General features: G+C 39.6%; 2 protein-coding genes across 6 annotated transcripts in view; one reads left to right on the plus strand and one right to left on the minus strand.

Annotated features, from left to right (window-relative positions):
- Nucleotides 1-673: 673 nt before the first annotated feature.
- On the plus strand, nt 674-21,286 carry mms22l (MMS22-like, DNA repair protein). The gene is given in 26 exon segments (XM_077720613.1): nt 674-859; nt 940-1,065; nt 1,380-1,432; nt 2,124-2,211; nt 2,284-2,461; nt 3,013-3,106; nt 3,348-3,478; nt 3,893-4,006; nt 4,081-4,257; nt 4,407-4,469; nt 4,503-4,524; nt 4,571-4,680; nt 4,823-5,058; nt 9,104-9,320; nt 9,431-9,720; nt 12,264-12,442; nt 12,773-12,923; nt 13,164-13,303; nt 15,597-15,739; nt 15,980-16,136; nt 16,226-16,371; nt 16,905-17,116; nt 17,213-17,379; nt 17,559-17,646; nt 17,751-17,918; nt 17,996-21,286. Coding segments are annotated over 26 exon segments (3,693 nt in total). The 5' UTR covers nt 674-692; the 3' UTR covers nt 18,072-21,286.
- klhl32 (kelch-like family member 32) overlaps nt 20,282-21,363 on the minus strand; it is a 30,155-nt gene continuing 29,073 nt past the window's right edge. For all 5 annotated transcript variants that reach the window (XM_077720609.1, XM_077720608.1, XM_077720610.1 and 2 more), the window contains one exon: nt 20,282-21,266. In XM_077720609.1, coding sequence (XP_077576735.1) covers nt 21,105-21,266 — 162 coding nt within the window. In that variant the 3' untranslated portion in view covers nt 20,282-21,104. The remainder of the gene's footprint in view (nt 21,267-21,363) is intronic.

Genomic DNA, 21,363 nt, shown 5'->3' on the forward strand with positions numbered 1-21,363 from the left:
GTGTTGTTTGCGTATCCACGTGTTCAGTTTTTTTCATTGTTTTCATTTTCTGTAACTTACACTACTCTTCATAGTCAAAGGTAAAGTGCCATGGTTTTACCCAGCATGTTTTTTTTCACTGTAAATCTAAAACATAACGTTCTTAATTAAACCTGAATTCATTTTAACGGTCTAGGGACAGTAAGTAGCCTCTACGCTAAACAGATGTTGACGCTTCAAAGTTTTTATGTTTATGTAGGAATTCACCATGTTCGGTAACAAAAACAAACTTTTTTTTCTCCACTTCAGATCTTTAACTCGAACTAGTTCTTAATTGTTAGCGATCATCATATTCTTTGATTATTAAACCTTAATTATGTTTATTTTATAATTGTAAATACATTTGGCATCTGAGTGGACGGCCTCGCAGTTTTGGGGTCTTAAGTTCGATTCCTGGTCGGTCCTCACTTACAAACATGAGACAAGCCTTAGTGTGAATGATCATCATTCAATGCCATTGGTTTTCATTAATTCGCCCCTCCCAATCAAAATTGATTAGACACCTAGTGCTGTCAATAATTGCCCTGGAAGAGTGAGAAAAAAAACATAATTTGTGCATGAAACGGTTAACATAGTTTGATGCCATGTTTTCTTCTACTCATTGCATGTTTTCCCTTTTGAATGAAAGGTGACCGGTGACAGTGAGGAGCAGAATGGCAGACGACTTCAGCCAGTCCCTCACTCCGCCGGTGTCTCCTACAGATGGTCTTTGTGAACTTTCCCCAGCAAGACCACCATGGTTCTGCTGCGCGGAAGCTAAAGATGATCCAGTTGGGGCACTGTCAAGTGAGGGATATACTGCTAGAGGGTCACTAAAAAGGTCAACAGATTTTAATGTCATTAACTGCACAAAATTACTGTATTTAATCAATAATTACATTGTTTGAACCAAATATGCAGGTTGTTGCTGTGTCTTGATCCTGCTCCTGCAGACTATGAGAGTGACACAGTGGAGATCTTTGGTTTGACCTGGGTTACAGAAACAGCATTGGTTGAATCCACAAAACTGCTTTTTGGCATGCTTAGGTGAACCTAATCAGTGACCACATTCATCCATCTCTTCTCTATTGCTTTTCCTTATTGCAGTTGCAGGTGTGCCAGTTAGTCACACTTCACATTTGGACAAACGGCAACTCAGAATTTAATATCAACCCAACATGCATGCTATTGTAATTATGCAAAGACCAACTTGTGCTGATTTCATGCTTATTTTATTACTCAAATTAGTAAGCAATCAAACATCCATCCATTTTCAACACACCTCATCTTTGCCAGGGTTTTGCATACTGTCGTAATTTGTATCTAATTAAATAAACCTTACAATGTGTTTTCCTATTCAGGCAAAAGATATACAGGCTCGAGACTATGGCACAACAGATCTCCCATGACTTTGGTAACTAAGCATGATTCTATATCTGTTCCAAAGTGCAGCTAATGTTTTTGCTATTTATGAATTGACAAACTCAAATGTCGGGTCATTGAGTCACTGGTTCAAATGTGAATTGATTTATCATGAAACATATGGAACTTTTCAAAGATAAAATATTTCAATTATTTTAGAATGTAGAATGTTTTAAAATACTGAATAAATATTGCAAATATTCTCATTATTGTAACCAAGGGCACTTTAGGGAATACATCCCAAAAGTAGTCTCCATGTGTACCTCTGTTGTTCTGTTATGCTAACTTTCAAACATGCACTGAATCCAATTATGGTCGCCCATTTTAAGTCATCCATCTTCTTTACCACACATCCTCGTAAGGGTTGCAGGGGTTGCTGGAGCCTATCCCAGCTGACTTCGGCCGAAATGCAGACTACACCTTAGACTGGTCGCCAGCCAGCCGCAGGATACGTAGAGAGACTGTTGACCATTTGCACTCACAATCATAACGCCACCACCGGGAATCGAGCCTGCGCTTCTCCGCACCGTATTCAGGGGAGTGAACTACTACCCCATCAGGCGCCCCATTAAATTATGACAAATTAATTACAATTATCGTAGAAAAAAGACTGATGTTATAGTGATTGCATATTGGTTGAAGTAAAATGGTGTACTCTCTCAAAAGATTCTTGTATTTTTTAGGTCAAAGAGGCAACCTTCACTATGAAGCTTCTGAGCTCAGAGAACAGTGTGTTTCGTTTCTTCAATATGTTAAAGTCTTCCTACACAGGTAGTCTTTATAAGGAATTTGGCAGGGTTTGTGTGTATTATTTGTAATGTGTTTAACTTACCTGTGTTTAAGATACCTGAAGGCTTCCTACAGCCTTGATGAACATCCATCCCATCCTTATGAGGATTTGGAAGGTCAACTGCCATCTGTTCTAATAGAAGAGTTGATTGGCATCATCATACTCATTGGACGCCTTAAAGACTTGCCGGCGAACATTCAGAATGCTTTCACGATACAGAATCCTGCAAAGGTACTTCTGGCATTTCGAGTTTACTGTACAGTTTGAAGTGAGCATTTTGGGTAACACTCGAAATACTCAATATTCTTTGTTGATTGACTTGGCCAAACGCTGCACGTTTTTATTGTTCCAGAACAGAACTTTGATCATCTGAAGAAAATCTCCAACAGCGACTTAGCAAAATGTTAAAAGTTTATATGATAAGATATGAGAGGCAGTGGAGGTCAAAACCGAACCTCGGGTCACTTCATCGCCCCATGCAAAAAATATCCAGAGAATTTGACATAATTGTCCAGTCTTTTTGAAGGGGGGCGAAAGGCAGAGCTAGCGATCTGATTTGCTTTTGGGGGGGTATTGAATCAGGCTAATGAATTTGTGCGTCGTTGTGGTCATGACAACACTGATTATATACTGTCAAACACCAACAGTTTGCAGTTGTTGCACTCTAATGGACAATTCTAATATGGATAACGGGGATAACAAGTATTGATAGTTTGCAAAGAGGCATAAATTTTTTATTGCAATTAAGTTTGCTATTGAATTGGTCACTTCTGTGTTCACAGATTTTGCCTCCCTCATGGCATTTGTTACACCTTCACCTTGATATACACTGGTCAGTCTTGGAGATCCTCCACTTATTTGGCAACAAGATGCAAGGTATGTTAGCCTACACAATATGAAGCATTTCCTAAATGGCGTCATTGTCAGACATTATCATGTAAGAACAATTTAAATAAAGTGCATTTGTGCGACTATTGAAGAGACAGTGATGTGAATGTTTTAAGGACAGCATTAATTCAATCTTTTATATGGATTTGTTTTGATGGTAATGGATAGTGTACCAGTCCTCTGCCTTTTTGCAACATTGTGCCCTAACCTTTTCAACACTTCTGCCCAGGCCAGGTAGTGTACGCACACCAGTTTGTGGACCTGACAGGAGAGAACCTGACTGATGCCAGTCTTTTTGAGGATCACATTTGTAACCTCCTTTGTGACCTTACTGGTCTGGCCATGAGCAAGTACGGCAAGGTGGGTCTAAAGCAATGGCACAAATAAAATAGCGATTAAGATAGAGCACGAATGCAGAATTCATTTTAAATATTTTGTTGTGCAGACAATAACTCGCATAACTCACTCGCATCAATGAGACTCACTCCCTATCCATAATGTTACTAGGAACAAAATATGAAATACTTTTTCATAATTCTGCCACTTGCATTGTCTGTATCATATCGTGTATTAAGTGGTTCTAAGTTTTGACAGAGAGTAAGGCATATTCCAAAATATAGACTTTTATTAACGGCGATAATGACGCCACTGATCCACCTGGGCTTGAACCCACAATCACAGAACTGTGAGGCAAACGCGGCAACCACTCTACTACAGCGCCGCTGGCATTGATTATAATAAAGGCTAGTGATTTTTACGTATTCATTATTTTAGGTGCGACCTACAGAAGTTCTGAGTGGCCATCATTACCTCTGCTCCTGCACAAAAGAACTTTGGATCTTAATCATTCATCTTTTGCAATCTAGGAATAAAAAGCTACACTCACAGGTGACGGAATATCGATGCAGATGTGTGTTTGTACAAATACTATATATTCACTCACTTGTCTCCTATTTCTGTAGTGTTTTTGGGGCTATATTAATTCATTATTGAGGCCTCTGGTGTTAGGGAAACCTGCAGCAGAACAATTCAGTGGCCTCCCGACACACTGCAAGGACCCTCTCGGATTCACATGGTGGCTGATCACTCATTTAGCAATGTTAGGGCAGTACAGTCAAAATGGCATCATCCATGATGAGGTATTTTTTTTATTGCCACTATCCAATTGCTATTAATAAATACTGCCCGTGTAAAAATATTATTCTTGTTGAAATTTAGTTCAACAGATGAATGAATGATAATTTAGAAATGTCTCATCTTTATTTTTTTTTTAATCTCCTACATTCAGAAATCCTTAGAAGACAATTGGACGTTCGTTGAAGAGTTGGCTAAATTGACTTGTAAAATACAGGTCAGCTCTTGATCAATTCTGTTAAATAAACAGGGGTGGTTGTAATTTGGTTTATGTCGATTATTGCAACGCTCTAAATGTATATGGTTGTATACTCACAGGAGAGGAGCAGATCAGGATGCATGTACACTGCTGTCTGTCTCTTTCTCTCCTATGGAAACCCAGTACCAACGTAGTTTCCATCCTCTGGGACTACTACGGTAAAAACCTGGTGAGCTCATATACTTGGCTTATTTCAAATACTTTTCATACATAGGAATTTCAAGTAGAAATATCAGGTGTTTCCAAGTTTGTGTGATGTGACATTTAGTTAAACAACTGGATAGTTTTAATGTTCCTTCTTTTTGTTCAAGGGTGCCACATTCACTGTACCGTGGCTTGGTGTAAGCGGACTGGGCACTTTGTGCAAGACACCTATGTCCCTGTTGGAGCAAGCCCGCAATTGCTGTGATCCACCTCCCATCCGTTCCCCAGAACTCACTCAGCTGTACCGTTCAGCCAATTCATTCCACATCTTCCTGCGAGTACTGGCACTATGTCTGTCTCAGGATAAGTTGGGGGGAGTACCACAGAGACAGATCAAAGGAAGGTAAAGCTTGACTATTGGCACAAAATCAAACAAATGTATCTTTATATTTCTATGCTTTGTTTTTATGGTTAAACAGAACGTTTAAGTATTCATCTATCTGATGGCAGGCGGTACCACAAAGCTTGTTCGCACCTGTTGCTAAAGACACTTTTCTGTCAATATCATCTAAATCTGCATCCGCAGCATTGGCTCAAAAACACTTGAAGATAATGTGTGTGGGTGTTAGGATCTGGTGGTTCAATTGGCGTTTTGACAGTTTTTGAAAGGGTTTCAAACAATATCAACATGACTAGGTATTGTCTTCAGGTATACAAATCAAACTGGAAAGGTAAGAAAAGTTTTCTCAACCCCAAGAGGAAACGGGCCTCTTCAGATACACCGATGGATTTATAACAATCGTTAGGATGCTTTCCGTCTTAAAGGGTTAGTTGTTGATAGTATTTTTTTCGTGATCTTTTATAATGAGTCCACTTGTTCTGTCGGCGCTGCCATGCATTCTAAGTCAAAGCAGAGCGCATGTTCTAGTGACTTAATTGTTTACCAATCAAAAAAGGGATCTGTTCATACAAAAGAATTAGTCTTGGTTTCCTCCAAGTACAAGCAGTCGTTGACTTGCAACCACATTCGCCCTCACAGATTGGTATAAAGCGATCTCGTCGCATGTCTATCCATGTTGTGTATACTATATGGTGCATTCATATTCCCCAATTCCAATTGAAGTTGTCGTTTGTGATTTCTGAGGTGACCCAAAATGCAGTCCTTGTTTTTTTTTTTTAAAGGGAGAGAAAGAAAAGAACAGGCTTGTCAGAAAAGAAATTAGTTTGTGTTGGAATGTTAACAAAATAACTCGCCAGTCCTTTTGTTGTTTGGAGGTGCAACACGTCTTTGTCGAATGAAAAGCACTTGAGTACAGTAGCAGTGTTGACAGATTGGTTGAACTTCCCACCAAACTGAGTGGGTTATATCTACCGTGTGATTAGTTTGGAGTCTTTGTGATCTGGCTACCCAGAGGTGCAATGTGCCATTAAAAAGCAGTTAGAAAGTGAAGAGGCATTATCTCCTGATTGAACTTTAAAGATTGCACTGTCATGATTCATGCTTCACGAATTTAGCATTTGTAAAGTCGAACTGACTCACATTGGTCGTAAGTTGATAACTGCCTGTATATAAATCCGTATTGAGTTCGAATAGGCTCCAATTTTGATGAATAAATCGAGATGAGGTAATTATGTCCGTATTCATGCTATGCGATTTGATTTCTTGAAACTACCATGTTTTCTGGTCTATACACCGCTGCTCAAAAGTTTTGCGTCTGTCACTTAGAGAATTTTGGGTTTTCCATAAAACTGTCACGCTTTTATTTATCAAATTAGTAGAAAAATAATAAAAATATATTGATGATTCATTGACACGGTTGCAAATAATTTCCCCAAATTAATGAAACGACCCTTTATGTTTGAATATGTAAGAACGCAATGAAGTCGTGGAATATCTTGCATCACATACAAGCTGGGCACCAAAACAAGGCTGCCATAGATAAGCCTGCCTAATGACTTCCCTCTGTCTGGGATGAGCTCAGTATCATTGCAGACATGGGGGCTAATTAGCTAACGAGCGTGGCGCTTAATTCGCTTTAGGAAAGCTGGGGTGGATAGCAATTGGGGGGGGGGGGGGGGGGGGGGGCTGTTGTTTGGAAGGATTCTGTTGGTGGCATGCTTTAGACTTGGTTGGAGTAAATCCAGACCCTCATCATCCCCATTCCGTTCCCTCAACCGAGGCTATCACGCCCCTCTTCCCCTCAGGAGGCACATATACATTTAATATTAAGGTAATCCTGGATGGCCTAAGGAAACGGTCATTGGAACACCTGCTTAAAGTCTAAGAAAAATAGTCCCAAATAAAGAATATGATAGGATGAACACCAAAAACTGTGAGTGTACCATTTTGGTTGTTACATGCTCTTTAATTTAAGCATCTGTTCCCTGCTGTTTACATGCAAAATACGCGTGGTTTTTGACTCTCTGGTCTGCTTAGTTTTGTGGCAAATATCTTCAGGTGAGAGAGTTCTTGAAGTCCATTTACTCGTATTACAAATCAGCTTTCTCTATTGAGTTTAATTACAATGTCTTTATTCAGTTCTGATGCATGTAAAGCTGTTCAACTGGAGAATCTTGCCAAGCTGTCACACCCCACTGGATGCGGGTGGCATTTCTGAAGGGGGGGGTGTTTTTTTTCCTTTGAGTTTCATAAACATACACACTACTGTTATATATGCTGCATTTTCACATGCATATAATAATAACTAACGAGTTGTACCATGAAGCTGAGTGTTAACAACTCTTGCAACTGCAAATAGGGCTCTGGTATCGGCATCAATACCGATACAGCACTAAAATCAGAAGATTTTGTGCCAATGATCACAATATTAACTCTTCAAGATCAAGTTTCCTACCAACATTGTCCACTGATAACACAGAGCTAGGTATTAAACTCGGTATCGGTGTAAACACTAAAAATAAGTGCTAATTTGCTGCACCAACAAATGTAGAACAACAAAACACTCATAAGAAATGACATTTTCAGTGTGAGAAAGTAAGACTATTTGTGAACCCATACATTTCTTGTTTGAAATCGTTGTTTGTCTGTGACCTGAGTTTTTCTTTGTTTGCTCTAGGAGCCTAGTTTATTTTCAATTTACTATTGTAGTTATACTTCTGAAACAAATGTCTTATGGCCAGTCACTTTTGATGTTTTGACCCAAGTAACATTACTACTTACCTTTGCGGACTGTTTGTCAATGATTTTGGAAGATGAGAAGGTAGATTTTTTTTCCCCTTATCAAGTGAGTAGAGTGCCAACTGAAAGCATGGCAGTAAGTGTGTGTGTGTGCTTGCTCCCGTGTTTTTATTGATTCTTTTCTGGTGTTGCAGTAAATTGGTTTGGCCGTAGAGAGGGACCAAGCGCCTACTGCTGTGTGTCTGAGTGTCTCTGACATTTAACATGATCTTTAAAGACATTTCTCCACAGTGCCCCCAGGATCTAACAGCATGCTGGTTGTTTCACCATTCTTATTCCCTCTCCCACTTTATTTATCCCTTATGACTCGCACAAACACAGTTGCAGGGCTGCCCAGATAGGCCAGATTTACCCCTCAGGAGTGGAATGTTTAGTCACCGAAGACAAAAAGGGCACATTACCTATGAAGAAGTGATTCTGATTAAATGATGATAGCAATGTAATGTGCGAATTCTGCCATTAACATAGCACTTTCTATCTATTCTATCATTTAAATGACCATACAGTAATACCTTGAGATACAAGCTTAATGCGTTCCAGGACTGAGCTTGTATGTCAATTTATTCGTATCTCATAAAATGTTCTGATAGAAATTAACTAAATACAATTTTTTCTGTTTCAACCCTCAGAAAAAAAACCCCGAAAACAGGATATCGCAATGGAAAAACAGCTCTTTATTTGTTCTAATTAGCCACCAACTCACTAAGTAACAAATACCTATCTAGCGGTTATGATCTTCAATACTAAAATGTGGCATTATTCAGTAAGAGCAGACTAGTGCAGAGTGCACGGAGGAAGAAGAGAGAAAAGGACAGGAGAGAGACTTGACAAGACCCCATTTAGTTTTTTTTTTAATTATCGGACTAGCCATGACTCGCTGAGAAGGGTTTTGCTGGTGTCTTTTTCAGATGCTTGTTTTGCTTTCTAGTCCATGATAGTCCATACTTGGTCATGCTATCTCCAGTAAAATATGCAACCTGTAAGGCCCGGTGCTGGTATATATCTTTATGCGAGGGAGATGCGGTAAGAAAGACAGCAATGCTGTTCTCATAAGCAGCCTCTCGCATATTCGGCCATCCGGGAACCATCTGGTATGCTCGTATCTCAATTTTGTCTCGCATCTCAAGGCAAAAAATTGCTCGGAATTTCCCTCGTATCCTAAATTTCTCGTATGTTGGGACACTTGTATGTCAAGGCATTGCTTTACTATTAAACAATATGATTGATGTCATTACTGGTTTTCTTGTAGGATTTGCTCAAAGTTCTCTTCAAAGAAGATGCAGGAATTGTCGGAAGCTGGACTTATGAATTTCCTGCTCCTGTTTCTGGTGGTTGCCAAGAAAGTGGAGCTGGAAGATGTTTCCAGTAAAATCTGTGAACTGTTAGCTTTCCTGCCTTCTGATTGCCCCCCAGGACATCGCACACTGGTGTGGATAGGACAGCTGTCGCTGGTGTTGCTATTTCAGGTATGTTCCACCATCAAAAAAACGATAAGAGAAAAAAAACACAATCATGGTTCAATAAAATACATTTTGATCATCTCCTAATCGCTTTAAACTTGTGTTCTATCATTTAGGAGAGGGGCTTGGATTTTGGCCCCCTAGCTAGTGGATTGGCCACATCCTTTAATCATACTGCTAGGGAGTTCTACAATAAAACTACAGAGGTGTCCCGTAAACTTGCCCTCTGGAGGCCTCTGGCTTCATACCTGGACGGGGTGGCTGAAGTCTTTGAAACAAGTACCAGGCTCAACTTATCAGAAGAAAAACTGCTCAATGAAGGGTTTGTTTGGTTGTTGCCAGCCTGCCGTCAGTCTGAACTCAACTCTGCTCTTGGCTTCCTGCAAACTGTCCTCGCCCAACTCAGGTGAGAGATTACTTGTTTGTCAACATTTTCACTCACCCATATTTTATTTTCCTCCCACTGATAAAATATAAAGTAAGGTGGAAAAAAGTTCTAATCTGCCTGCAAATTTGACGCAAAAAAAGTATCAGCGGCAGAATGCTAGCTCAAGGTTGCAAGTTTTGCAACCAAGGCTAATTGCTGTATTGAGACTGGCACTAATGTAAAAAAATAAATAATAAGGACTGAATAGTGTTACAGCACAGAAATAATTACAACATAATAAAATAAAAACTATGTTTCTTGGCCTTTCCTCCAAAATGAAACATGTTAATTTAGCTCCACAATCCTTTGGGGTCAACAATTTGCCTATGGCACAATTATAAATTGTGACAATTTAGTTGATTGGCAAATTTAGCAGGTGCATCATTATACCTATTAAGAGTCGTGTCGAATCTGCACACATTAAGATGATTATTGTGCCAGTGGCCGAGAAGGTGGCACGTCCAAGTGTTCACCCTTGATGGCACTTGTCCAACAAGCCAGTCCCATGACTAATTCCTCAGTTTTATTCCATCCCATGTCTCTCGCCTTTGGTGAAGTGGGGGGTGTCACTGGTTGATGAGGTGAGCTGGCAGTGGCACAACCTGTGGATCTGTTTTCCACAGAAACAATTAACTCCAATCCCCTTGGCTTAATAGAAGACAGGCCTACCTTTAAGGTCATTACAACCTCTCACTTGATATCTACCCTTTTATCCTCATCAGAAAAAAAATCGACAGGAGAAATCAATGAATCTGGGTCATAACAGAAATGGGGGAAATTTTATGTCACACAATTTGAGAAATTCTTGCTGATGACGTTAAGTAGGAAAATGTTGTAATAAGTGGACAGAAATAATAGAATCCGATATTTTTCAAATTTTACTTGTTTAAACATTATATTTTTCTCCTTTAAACTGTGGTAAATAATTTAAAGACAGGAAGTCAACTTCTACTGAAAACTTATTAGTTAACTTAGAACAGAATGCAAACATTAGCATGGTTTTGCAATGATGTTATGCCAAGTTTTGTAAACATCAAGAGTCATGCAATTTATTTTTTGAGCTATAAGACACTATTAAAATCCTTCATTTTACGCTAAAATTTCAAAAATGTGCACCTTATATTTTATTTTGAATTATGCTTAATTACTTAAAACGTTTTGCTTGCAAATAACTGTATATTGCTCTTTCAGTCATCAAACCCACACATAAGCCACATAATAAGTACTTTAATAAACGAATCAATAATCACAACGTGACAAGATAAAGAACTAATGACAATACATAATAATCAGATACGGTACAAAAAAAGCATTGATCTGTAAAGTGAGTTAATCACGTCTGTGATGATATATTACCCATTTGTAGTGATTAATGTGTAGCAGAAAACGTTTATTTTTCACAAATTTTGAAGCCAAATTGAAAATATATTTTTCTATTTTGGAATGACCCATCCCCCTTTTCAAACGTTACTGTTTTAGATAAATTTTATTACATTTGATAGATATGTTTTTTTTTTTTCAAAACAAAATTAAATATGTCTAGTAATTTCAAAGCCAACTAGTTTTAAGACTGATCAGTTGATTTAATAATATCTTGGCCAAATGAGTCGACTTGTCAACTCAAAAGTATGGATGTTTAAGTAATGTTTTTGTCTTTAGGAGACTTGTTTTTTTAAGACCTTGTCACGTGCATAGGAGTGAAAAGAGAGAATCAGCTGATGTACTCATGCCGTGTCAGTAACTTGGCACAATTTTTCATGAATGTGGTTTTTTTTTTTGTGGGTACACAATGTAAGGAGTGTCAGTTAGCAGGATTAAGCAGTTTCTCTGACGAAGCCTCGTACAATGAGGGCTGGTATATGTGAAAGGCCCATTCCGCAGAAGTAACGAGGCTAATGAATTCAGAGTCTAATCGATTGTCTCAGCTCTCTCTGGATTAGATGCAACCTTGCTGGAAGGGAAAAAGTGAAATGTGTCTGTACAGATGGAAATGGGATAGTATCTCGATATGAGCCTAGGAGGGGGGTTCCTACCCGGTACTCGGTGCACACCTCAACCCCTGTTTCCCCACACCCCCATCTGGGCAGATGAGGGGGGACAGGAGGATCACCTCCAGTCTAAATGAGATTACTGCTTCTTCAGCTGCTTATCTGGGCTAATGCCAGCCACTATGGGGCTGTTCGTGAGGCTGAGGCTAGGGCCAGGGATGAGCCAGAAGAGCCAAAGTACATTGTGTGCACAGAGGATCAGCACTATGCTCCCCCTCTATACACGTAATATCCTCCCCTCCTTCCCGATCTCATTCTACACTCTGCTGCTCTACACCACAGCACACCACAGCCCGAGTAATCCCCCAGGAGAGAAGAAAGAAAATACTTAAAACGCAGCGAGAGTGGAATGGTAGAGAAATAGGATTAATAATAAAAAGTAAGATTGTGTGTGTGTGTGGGGGGGAGGGGTGTTGTTTTTAAATATTGCACAATAGATATGACTTTTGCATTTATTTATCTGTGTTTTTCCAGACGGACACATCAGTGCTGTGCCCAGTCACGACCCACCTTGACCCGGTTGACTACCAACAATCTTGGGAAAGACCCCCACCTAGCGGTAGCGGTAGCACTCTGGGCCCACTTCTTCCCCTTTCTTCGTGATTTACGCCTCTCTCAGACACCTCCGGGCCAGTTGGCAGACGCAGCTGCGGGTCGGTATCATTTCCATCATAATCAGAGAGCACAAAGTGAGCCTGGAAAATGTGCTCAGTAAAGGGTTTACGGGAGAAACTTAAATCTCGTTGCTTCTTTAACTGTCATAGAAAAATTGTGAACACAATCTAGAAAATGTTTAAATTATGTTGTAATTAATGGAATATATTAAAAACATGTTTTTGCATGACTTAATCAAGTCCATTTTTAATGAAGTGAGAGGTAAATTTGTGATGTTACATACAGAAAAATAAAATTTCACACAGAATTGAATGCACAAGTTGAAACATGGGTGTCTCTAACAATTCAAAATTATTTATTGACCTTAGGCTTCACACTTCTGGCATTCGAGCTACCCACCTCTGCCCCCCTGGATCTTCAACCCAATCCAGTTCAGTCCATCTTGCAATGCTTTGGCTGGGACGACATGGTTCATCCACTTCTTGTCACACGCTATCTTCCACATTTACTCCAAAACAGGTACAACTTAGCATTCAAGTACTACCCACACTGACCATACCTTTGATACAAAGTTTTAAAAAGGAAAAAAAACCTTCTGATCTGGTTTATTGTATGCGGAGAAAAAAAAACTTCTGATCTGGTTTATTGTATGCAGAGTCTTCAGGTATTGCGGATCTATGCAATTATATACCTGTTTTTTGATTTCCAAAAGTGTGTTCAGGTTCTTCAAAGAAATCTTTCTGTGCCTGTCTTTTTCAGAGATTTGATGTCTTCACTTGGTGGTGATCGTGGCAATGTTGTGTCAGGATCGTCACAAAGTTTGTCAATCAGAGCCTGGTTCCGATGTGTCCTACAGCAACACTTACACAAGAGCCCTGATGGGTCTGACAGCCGAGCAGGTAAAGACAGTTTTTATTCTAAGTTGACCTGGGCGAGAGGAGAAAAAATGTTATCACAATATAAAATATTTAAACATTGATTGTTATCGATAATAATCACTAAATACTGCACCCTGTGTCTTTTTAATTTGAAACTTCAAATTTCTGTGAATGAGTAAATACATGATTTTACTGGTTATTCAAATATTAAGCAGCTTTTTTTACCTTAAAACTTATACAATATGATGTTTTAAAAAGTGTTTTTATTGTTCTCTCGTGCAATAAGAGATACGACAACTACCTTTAAACACGTTGTAAAGTAATAAGTAATAAAACCAGCTGAAATTTCAACAGGCATCTTTATTTCTATAAATTTGCCATGAAAACTGCATATCTTCACAATGTTCACGAGGGTGCTGGAGCCTCTCCCAGCCCAAAATGATGAAAGTGGTATGGAAGTTATTCTTGCTTAAAATTGCCTTGTAATGCTGAGCATTAAAGTATATTAAGTATCATTTATTTCTTTTCCATATTGCTTATCTTCACAAGGGTTGCGGGGGGTTCTTGGACATGTTTGATTGATCAAAAAATGTACACGCGTCAACACATCGGGTTGCGACCTCATTCATATGCAGTGGCCTGTCACTCGGGGGAGCCAGACACCACAAGTCCCATTCGTGTTCTCACTACATTTATAAAAATAAAAAACACTTTACCTTGTTTGAAGCGGACAAAGTCCTCTTTCAACTCCCTACCTTGTCATTTTATATACTCAGGGCTAGCGGCTAACAACACTAGCCCAAGCATCACAGCTTTCTTGAAGAACACTGAGACAATCAGTCATTTTAAATCAAAACACCCTTAAAATGCTCTTTCATAATGGGATCAAACATCGGACGTTGTGTGTGCTTTGCTGGGCTGGCGAGTGCTGGCTGAGAATAGCTTACAGCAGATATCCATCTATTTAAAATTGCTATTTTGGAGTGCCATATAACAACAGATGAGGTCACATTTATATATGTGCTCAATTTTTCTCCTCTTGGTTATTTTAGCAATCCACAAATCTAATGGTGCTTAAGAATTTCCCATCGCAGTGTATGTATTCAGTCTGCTTTTTCAATACAGTAATACTTTGACATACGAATGCTCCAGCATACGAGCAATTTGATATACGAGTAAAATTCCAAGCAAATATTTGCCTTGAGATACGAGCATACAAAACAGCCAGGTGGTCGAGACGCGAGTTGCTGCTTATGATTTCAGTGCAGTCTTTCTCTCCTTCATGCGAACATATCTAGGAGCACTGGGCGTAGCGTTGCATTTTTCCGTGTTTTTTTGCGCAAGTCAGTGCAGAATTAAGGGAGAAACAATGGGTCCAAAGCAAGCCGGTGCAATGAAGGGTAGTTTGAAGAAAAGGCATTTGATAACAATCGATATTAAGCACAAAATAATCGAAAACCTTGAGTTGTGTACGCGTGACTGAGCTGGCTTGCCAATACTTATGGAAAAGCAGGAGGTTGCCCTCGAAAGCCGCGGTGGAATGTGTGAATGTCTTTGCCTTGGTTATTGTACAAGAAGGTTTAAATGTAGTGAAACGTAAGATTAAAACTTTCTTAAAGTGTGCGTGTGTGTGTTAGGAATCTAAATTAGTTAAATTTAAAGTTTATGTTATGTTATGTTATGAGCGCATCCCTCAAGTCTCTTTCTTTCTCTCCCTCTTTCTCTCTCTCTCTTTTCCCCCTCCGTGCGCTCCGCGTTGTGCTGAATAATGTCTCATTTTGGTATAAAACATCATTACCACTAGAAAGTTTGTTACTCTGTTAGTAGATGGTGATTACAACCGTTAAAAATGTTTTTCCATTGTAATATCATGTTTTTTGGTGTTTATTTCAGAGGGTGGGAACAAATTAATTTGTATTTAGTTCTTTTATTTCTATGGGAAACGTTGATTTGAGATAAGAATAAATCGCCATAAGAGCTCGGAACGCATTAAGCTGGTATCTGAAGGTATGACTACATAAACATTTTTCTTAGCTATGTATTGAACGATGCTCAGACCCTGTAATGTTTGTACCCCTTGTGGGGCAGTATGAGTCAGAAGTGCAGTTATTGTTCCCTAACCCAGAGGTTGTGGGTTCAATTCCCCACCCTGCTGACCTTCTCTAAGTGTTTGCGCAAAATGATGAACCCCACATTCCTCACGCTACTTCATTAGTAGGTAAATTAGAATTTCGTGTCTAAGCGCTTTGAGTACCTTGACGGTAGAAAACACTATACAAGTGTAGGTACATTGACCATTTCCCTTACTCTGCAGACCAGATTTTGGAGGAACAGCTTTGTGAACTTACCCGAGTGGTCCTGATGCTTCCTGAGGTGGAGAGTCTCCTGCAGGAAGCAAACCTAAGCCCAACCGCCTCAGTGACAAACCCAACGGCAGCCCTGGAAATATTTGTAAAGGTTTGTAAGATAATGGGTGACACCTGTGCTCTTTTAGAGCTAAATTAACCAGGTCTATCTTTGAATTTTAAGGCAATTTACTCTCAGAACTACTCTTCTGTTGTTATGAGTTTCAGGCAATTTAATGCAAAGAAGACCAATTGTTTTAAAACTTACATACTTATGAAATGAATACATGAGCTTTTATGTAAGAATAGACGTCTGTAATAGTGAGTCATATTTGCTTTTTCTTGGGTTTAGGCTGTAGGTACAGTGTACGGCAAGCTGCAGGTTTTGTCTGAGCGTTCAGCCATGGTGATAAAAGCCCTGGATTACATTGGAGACATTCTTAAACACATAAAACCCTCCTTGGTCAGTAAGAATCAGAAAGGAATTCGTCTAGCCTATTGGGCTGTTGGTAAGTGTCACAAGACCCAATTGAGAAAGCATTTGGACCCTTGAAACAGTCTTGTCAGTTTGTTTATCTTTTTTGGACCTGTGTGCTAGGCTGTGTAGTGAAGCACTGGAGCCCCCTGTTGGTGACTTCCCGAGCACAGCAGTTACTCTTCCGCATTGTGGACAGACTGCTACTACCTCACAATTTTGCCCAACAAGACAAAGCTCTCAGGGACAGCCTTCCACTCTATCTACAGGTTTGCTAAATGTACAAGTGCATTCCCATATTTGTGAGCCATTCCACTGAAGTTAGACAGCAATAATGTGATCTTTGGCTGGAGTTTTAGTCCTTTTGACAAGCTCTCCAAAACTCGGAAAGATATTTGAAATCCAATTAGTCAAGGTGCAGTAATCACATTCAAAAACTTTCAGGTACATGGGAAATGTAACCTCCCAAACTGAGAAAATGCTCAAAGAAGCCACGAGGCATGTTTGGATTTCACTCTATTGCATTTTAAAGCTGTTATGTGTTAATTAGAAATTTTGTCTAAAGTGGGCACTCTTTTCTCTTTCTAGATGCTTAAATAAACAATTTGGGGATGCAAAATTTGAAGTTAAATTTTCTGAGGTAATAAGTTAAATAATTTGAAAAAAAAGAACATTTTTTTTAATTAAATGCACATTGCCTTCAGAGTGGCTCATTTTGACACAATGGGAGATGCACTTGGTTTTTTGGTGATATGCCCCAGATTTGGTTGAGCCTCTATCAACACGTATCATCCGCCTGCAGGGTCTGTCAGTGGCTTGTAGTGTGTCCCAGTCACAAGGAATGTACCTCAAGCAGCAGCTTCGCTCCATCATCCAGAGATATCTTGATTATTTCCTTCCCACGTCACCTTCACTGGGCAGCGTTGCCAATCATCCAGTGCTTCTCAGCGCATGCAAAGACATTCCAAATACTCCTGGGTCTTCGTTGAGGAGGACAATCTTGCAGGTGCTCTGGTACGTCTCCACGATTATCGGATCCTGGTTTGAATGTCAATTCCCTATTTAAATTTTCAGCCGCAATACAACTTTTTTTTTCTTTCCTCTGGTCAGCGAGAGCTTCCTTCAGTTCAAAGGTCATTATCCTCCACCTCGCCTCGTGTCTGTCCTGTTATTCCTATCAGAACTTCTGAGACGCAACAGTGATTTAGACCCGAGCCTCCTCGTTATTCCACTCCCTTCTTTACTTCGTTGCTTGATGCTGGTCAATGACCCTCAAGGTGAGATTAAATTGCGTTGGTTGACCACTTTTTAATAGGCACGTACGTGAATATCAGTAAAATCAATTTTTAAGGTGTGGCATTTGAATGTGTTGGAATATTCGAGAACATTTTGAAAACGTGTATAGTAAGCCATTTGAAAAATTTGGGGTTGAATTCTTGTTCATGTTTTTGTACAGTGAGGAAGCTGAGCACAGATACAGTGCAACTTGTGGTAGAGCGATGCACTGAGCAAGGCCCATGTGAACAATTGACATCTGCGTTAAGGTAACAATTCCTATTACGGTATAGTAAACAACAGTGCGGCACAGTGTTTGGATTTTGTGGATGCTCATTGTCATGAATTTATCATGTTGTTTTTATGTTCCAAGGTCATTTGTGGCAGAAAACGAAGGAGTTTACGACAGGCAGGTTTACACTGTTCTCGAGACGGTGGCTGTTTTAGATCCTCCTGTCGTGAACACCCTTATTCCTTCTCTAACGCTCACTTTGAGAAACTACGAACACAAGAGAGGGCAAGGAAAGAATGCCACTTTAAGGTGAGCAAGCAGAGAAACCGCAAGGCATTCTTGTTGCTTTCTTTTAATTTGACATCTTCTTCTCTCTGTTTAAACAGAAATGCATACAAGAAACTACTGTGCCTTCTCGGTGAGACTGGTCAGGCAGAAATAACAAGATTGGAAGCAGAATGAAGGACTCTGACCACAAATATGCTCTAAGCATGTATTTTTTTATTCATGTTCTTTGTTGCTAAATGTTTTGTATTATGTACATAGTGAATGTTGGGTCACACATACTATGGCGAATGTGGGAAAGATGCTGTCCAGAAGGTATTAAAACAAATATTGTGGAGCAAATTTGCAATACAGTGTTCCCTCGCTACTTCGCGCTTCAGCTATCGCGGACTCAGAGCTTTGCAGATTTTTTTTCAGGAAAAAATAAATAAAAAATTTAATGATATTAAGTTAAAATTATAAATTACATCATTTTACAAGAGGTGGAAACAAAATATTCTATGAGAATTAGTAATTGCATCAAAGAATTGGTCAATAACATGGTGAGAGTTCAGGAATCGCATTGATTATGTCATGGCTGTTTACAGGAGCATCTTCACCGCCCAAAAAAACAATGTTCACAACTCCCAATAACGATGTTTCTTACGTGCAAAAAAACTGCAGAAGATCTTCCATCTGGACTACTATGATGTTTTTGCTTGGTGGTGCTTTTGTGCACGTGTTAGACATTTCTTTAAGCATTTTTGAAGGGGCACCCCTACTTCGCGGAAATGCACTTATTGCGGGGGGGTCCTGGTCCCCATTAATCGCGATAAGCGAGGGAACACTGTATATATATTTGTGGCTTAGAGGTTTGTTCACCTGACTCCCATGTGGGGGACTGGGGTTCAAATCCTGGTTGGGAAATATTTTCCCTTAGTTATTTCTATGTATTTGTAGTCAAGACCTTCCAATGATGACAAAGGCGAGTGTAGCTAAGTTGTGGCGCAGTGGTTAACTCACCTGTCTCTCGCCTGGTAGACCCTAGGTTCAATTCCCAGTTGGGACACATTTTCACTTAGTTGTTTCTGTGTTCTTCTTGTCAAGACACTCAAATGATGACAAAGGAAAGTGTAATCACTTGGTGGCGTAGTGGTTAACTCACCTGTCTCTTGTCTGGGAGACCTGGGTTCAATTCCCGGTTGGGACACGTTTTCACTTAGTTGTTTCTTTGGACTTCTTGTCAAAACACTCAAATGATTACAAAGAAAAGTGTAGCTGCTTGGTGGCGCAGAGGTTAGTTCACTGGACTCTCGCCCGAGAGACCTGGGTTCAAATCCCGGTTCGGACACTTTTTCACTTAGTTGTTTCTGTGTACTTCTTGTCAAGACACTCAAATGATTACAAAGAAAAGTGTAGCTGCTTGGTGGCGCGGAGGTTAGATTACAGGACTCCAGTTTGGGAGACCTGGGTTCGATTCCCGTTGCTGTTGTTTGGCTGATCACTACACCATGTAGGTCAGTAAATGGAATAAGAGGGAAAAAAAAGAAAAACCTTTTTAATTTATATTAAACACTTAGTCATACTTTTCAGCAAAAGGTTATATTCCGAACTGCCTTCGGCAGTTCGGAAGACACTTGATGGACCTGTATGTGCGAAAGGCGTTCTCGGGTCGGCCTTCGGCCGACCCTCGACCGCTTGCTTGGTCAGTCAACCGCCGACACCGGGGATCGATCCCACGTCTCTCCGGTCGAAGGCGAGTGTGCAACCTACTACACCAACTCGTGCCCCACTTATACATAGGTGTTGAAACGTTTTATCCAAGCAAATGGGGTGAAACACTTAGTCATTTTTTTCACAAAATGCTTCATCAACCACTGAAGACTTATACACTTAGACACTTAGGCAATGGGACTTATTCTTTTAACAGAATAATATTGGGAAAATCTTTGCATGCACTTGGATTTGAACCCAGGACCACAGAGATGAGAGACTGATGACTTATCCACTGGGCCACCACCCTGTGAGAGAAAGCAGTAGTACTTGTAAGGAAATGGGGTGAAACACTAAATCATTTTTTTCAGAAAATGCTTCATCCACCACTGAAGACTTATACACTTAGACACTTGGGCATTGGGACTTATTCTTTTAACAGAATAGTATTGCGAAAATCCTTGCATGCACTTGGATTTGAACCCAGGACCACAGAGATGAGAGACTGATGACTTATCCACTGGGCTACCACCCTGTGAGAGAAAGTAGTAGTACTTGTAAATTTATCTCATTCATTTACCTGAATAATATTGGGAAAATCTTTGCAGTTGCTTGGATTTGAACCCAAGACCAAAGAAGCAGGAAACTGATGACTTATCCACTGGGCCGCCACTCTCCAATAATAGGCAGTAGTATTTGTTGTTTTGTCTCTTTTCACACCCAGATCATACTTAGTCCTTTATTGTACCTTCAAGTGGGAAAAGTTAGGTCAAATTTCAAAGCAGAGCAAACCAGGATTTGAACCCAGGTCTACAGAGGTGGGAGGCCAATGACTTTCTTCTCACATCAGTGGGATTCCGCTGAAACTCTTCACTTGCAGTAGAATTCATCTGTTGCCTAGATTTACCATTCATTTATAGCTGCTCAGTGATCAAATATATATAATTCTTCATTTTCTATAGTTGTAGCAATAAACGCTAAATCACAGTTACAGGTTGTTTTTTTTTAAATATATTGACACAAAATTGCAACATCACACTGGATTTTTTTGGCTCAAGCAGCCTGTATAGAAAATCAGGGTGATAAATAGAGTATCTGTACATTTATATACAGAGAATGTTAAGTATTGTGTAGTGTGTTAATATGCAAGACTGGGTCTTAAATATGGGATGATTTGTTTTCGAGATGAACATTGCAATGCTGCAGTTGTTTTAAAAAAAAACAATGTTGCTCAGGTTTATTGACTTGTTACATGATGGATAAAGAAGCACATTGAAATAGTTCCATTCCAGGTTCGGCATTTCGTGCTTGCATATTCTGTATAAAAAGCCTATGGTGATTTGAGTTTTTTTTTAATCACTAGATGACAGGGTAGCTGCTTCGAATTTTAGGGAAACACTCTAGCTGACAGATTTGACTAACAACAAGTCTCATTAAAATTTCTTCATATTTTAGATTTAATGTATCTGTTCTTCAGTCCTGTTTGCATCCTTTAATATAAAGTAGTTCACCAGTGGATTAAACAGCACCAATTCGGTGATGGGGTATTTGAAGTGCCTGAAGGTTGGGGCATGTAAAATATGGAGCAGGGAGGAAACAAGTTGCAATCCCGTTTGAGGCAAAGGGTAAGGTTGGCCCGTAGAAAACTTCTTCTTTTCCCTCTCGACTCAGATCCAGAACCTGAAACGGTATACCACCATATTGGTTTCTACTCAAATCTCTATATAGTTTGTGTGCAATTCATGTTAATTTTGTAAAAAAAAATCACTATGAGCAT

Source organism: Stigmatopora nigra, chromosome 7 (genome assembly GCF_051989575.1).
Source record: "Stigmatopora nigra isolate UIUO_SnigA chromosome 7, RoL_Snig_1.1, whole genome shotgun sequence".
NCBI classification, from domain to species: domain Eukaryota; kingdom Metazoa; phylum Chordata; class Actinopteri; order Syngnathiformes; family Syngnathidae; genus Stigmatopora; species Stigmatopora nigra.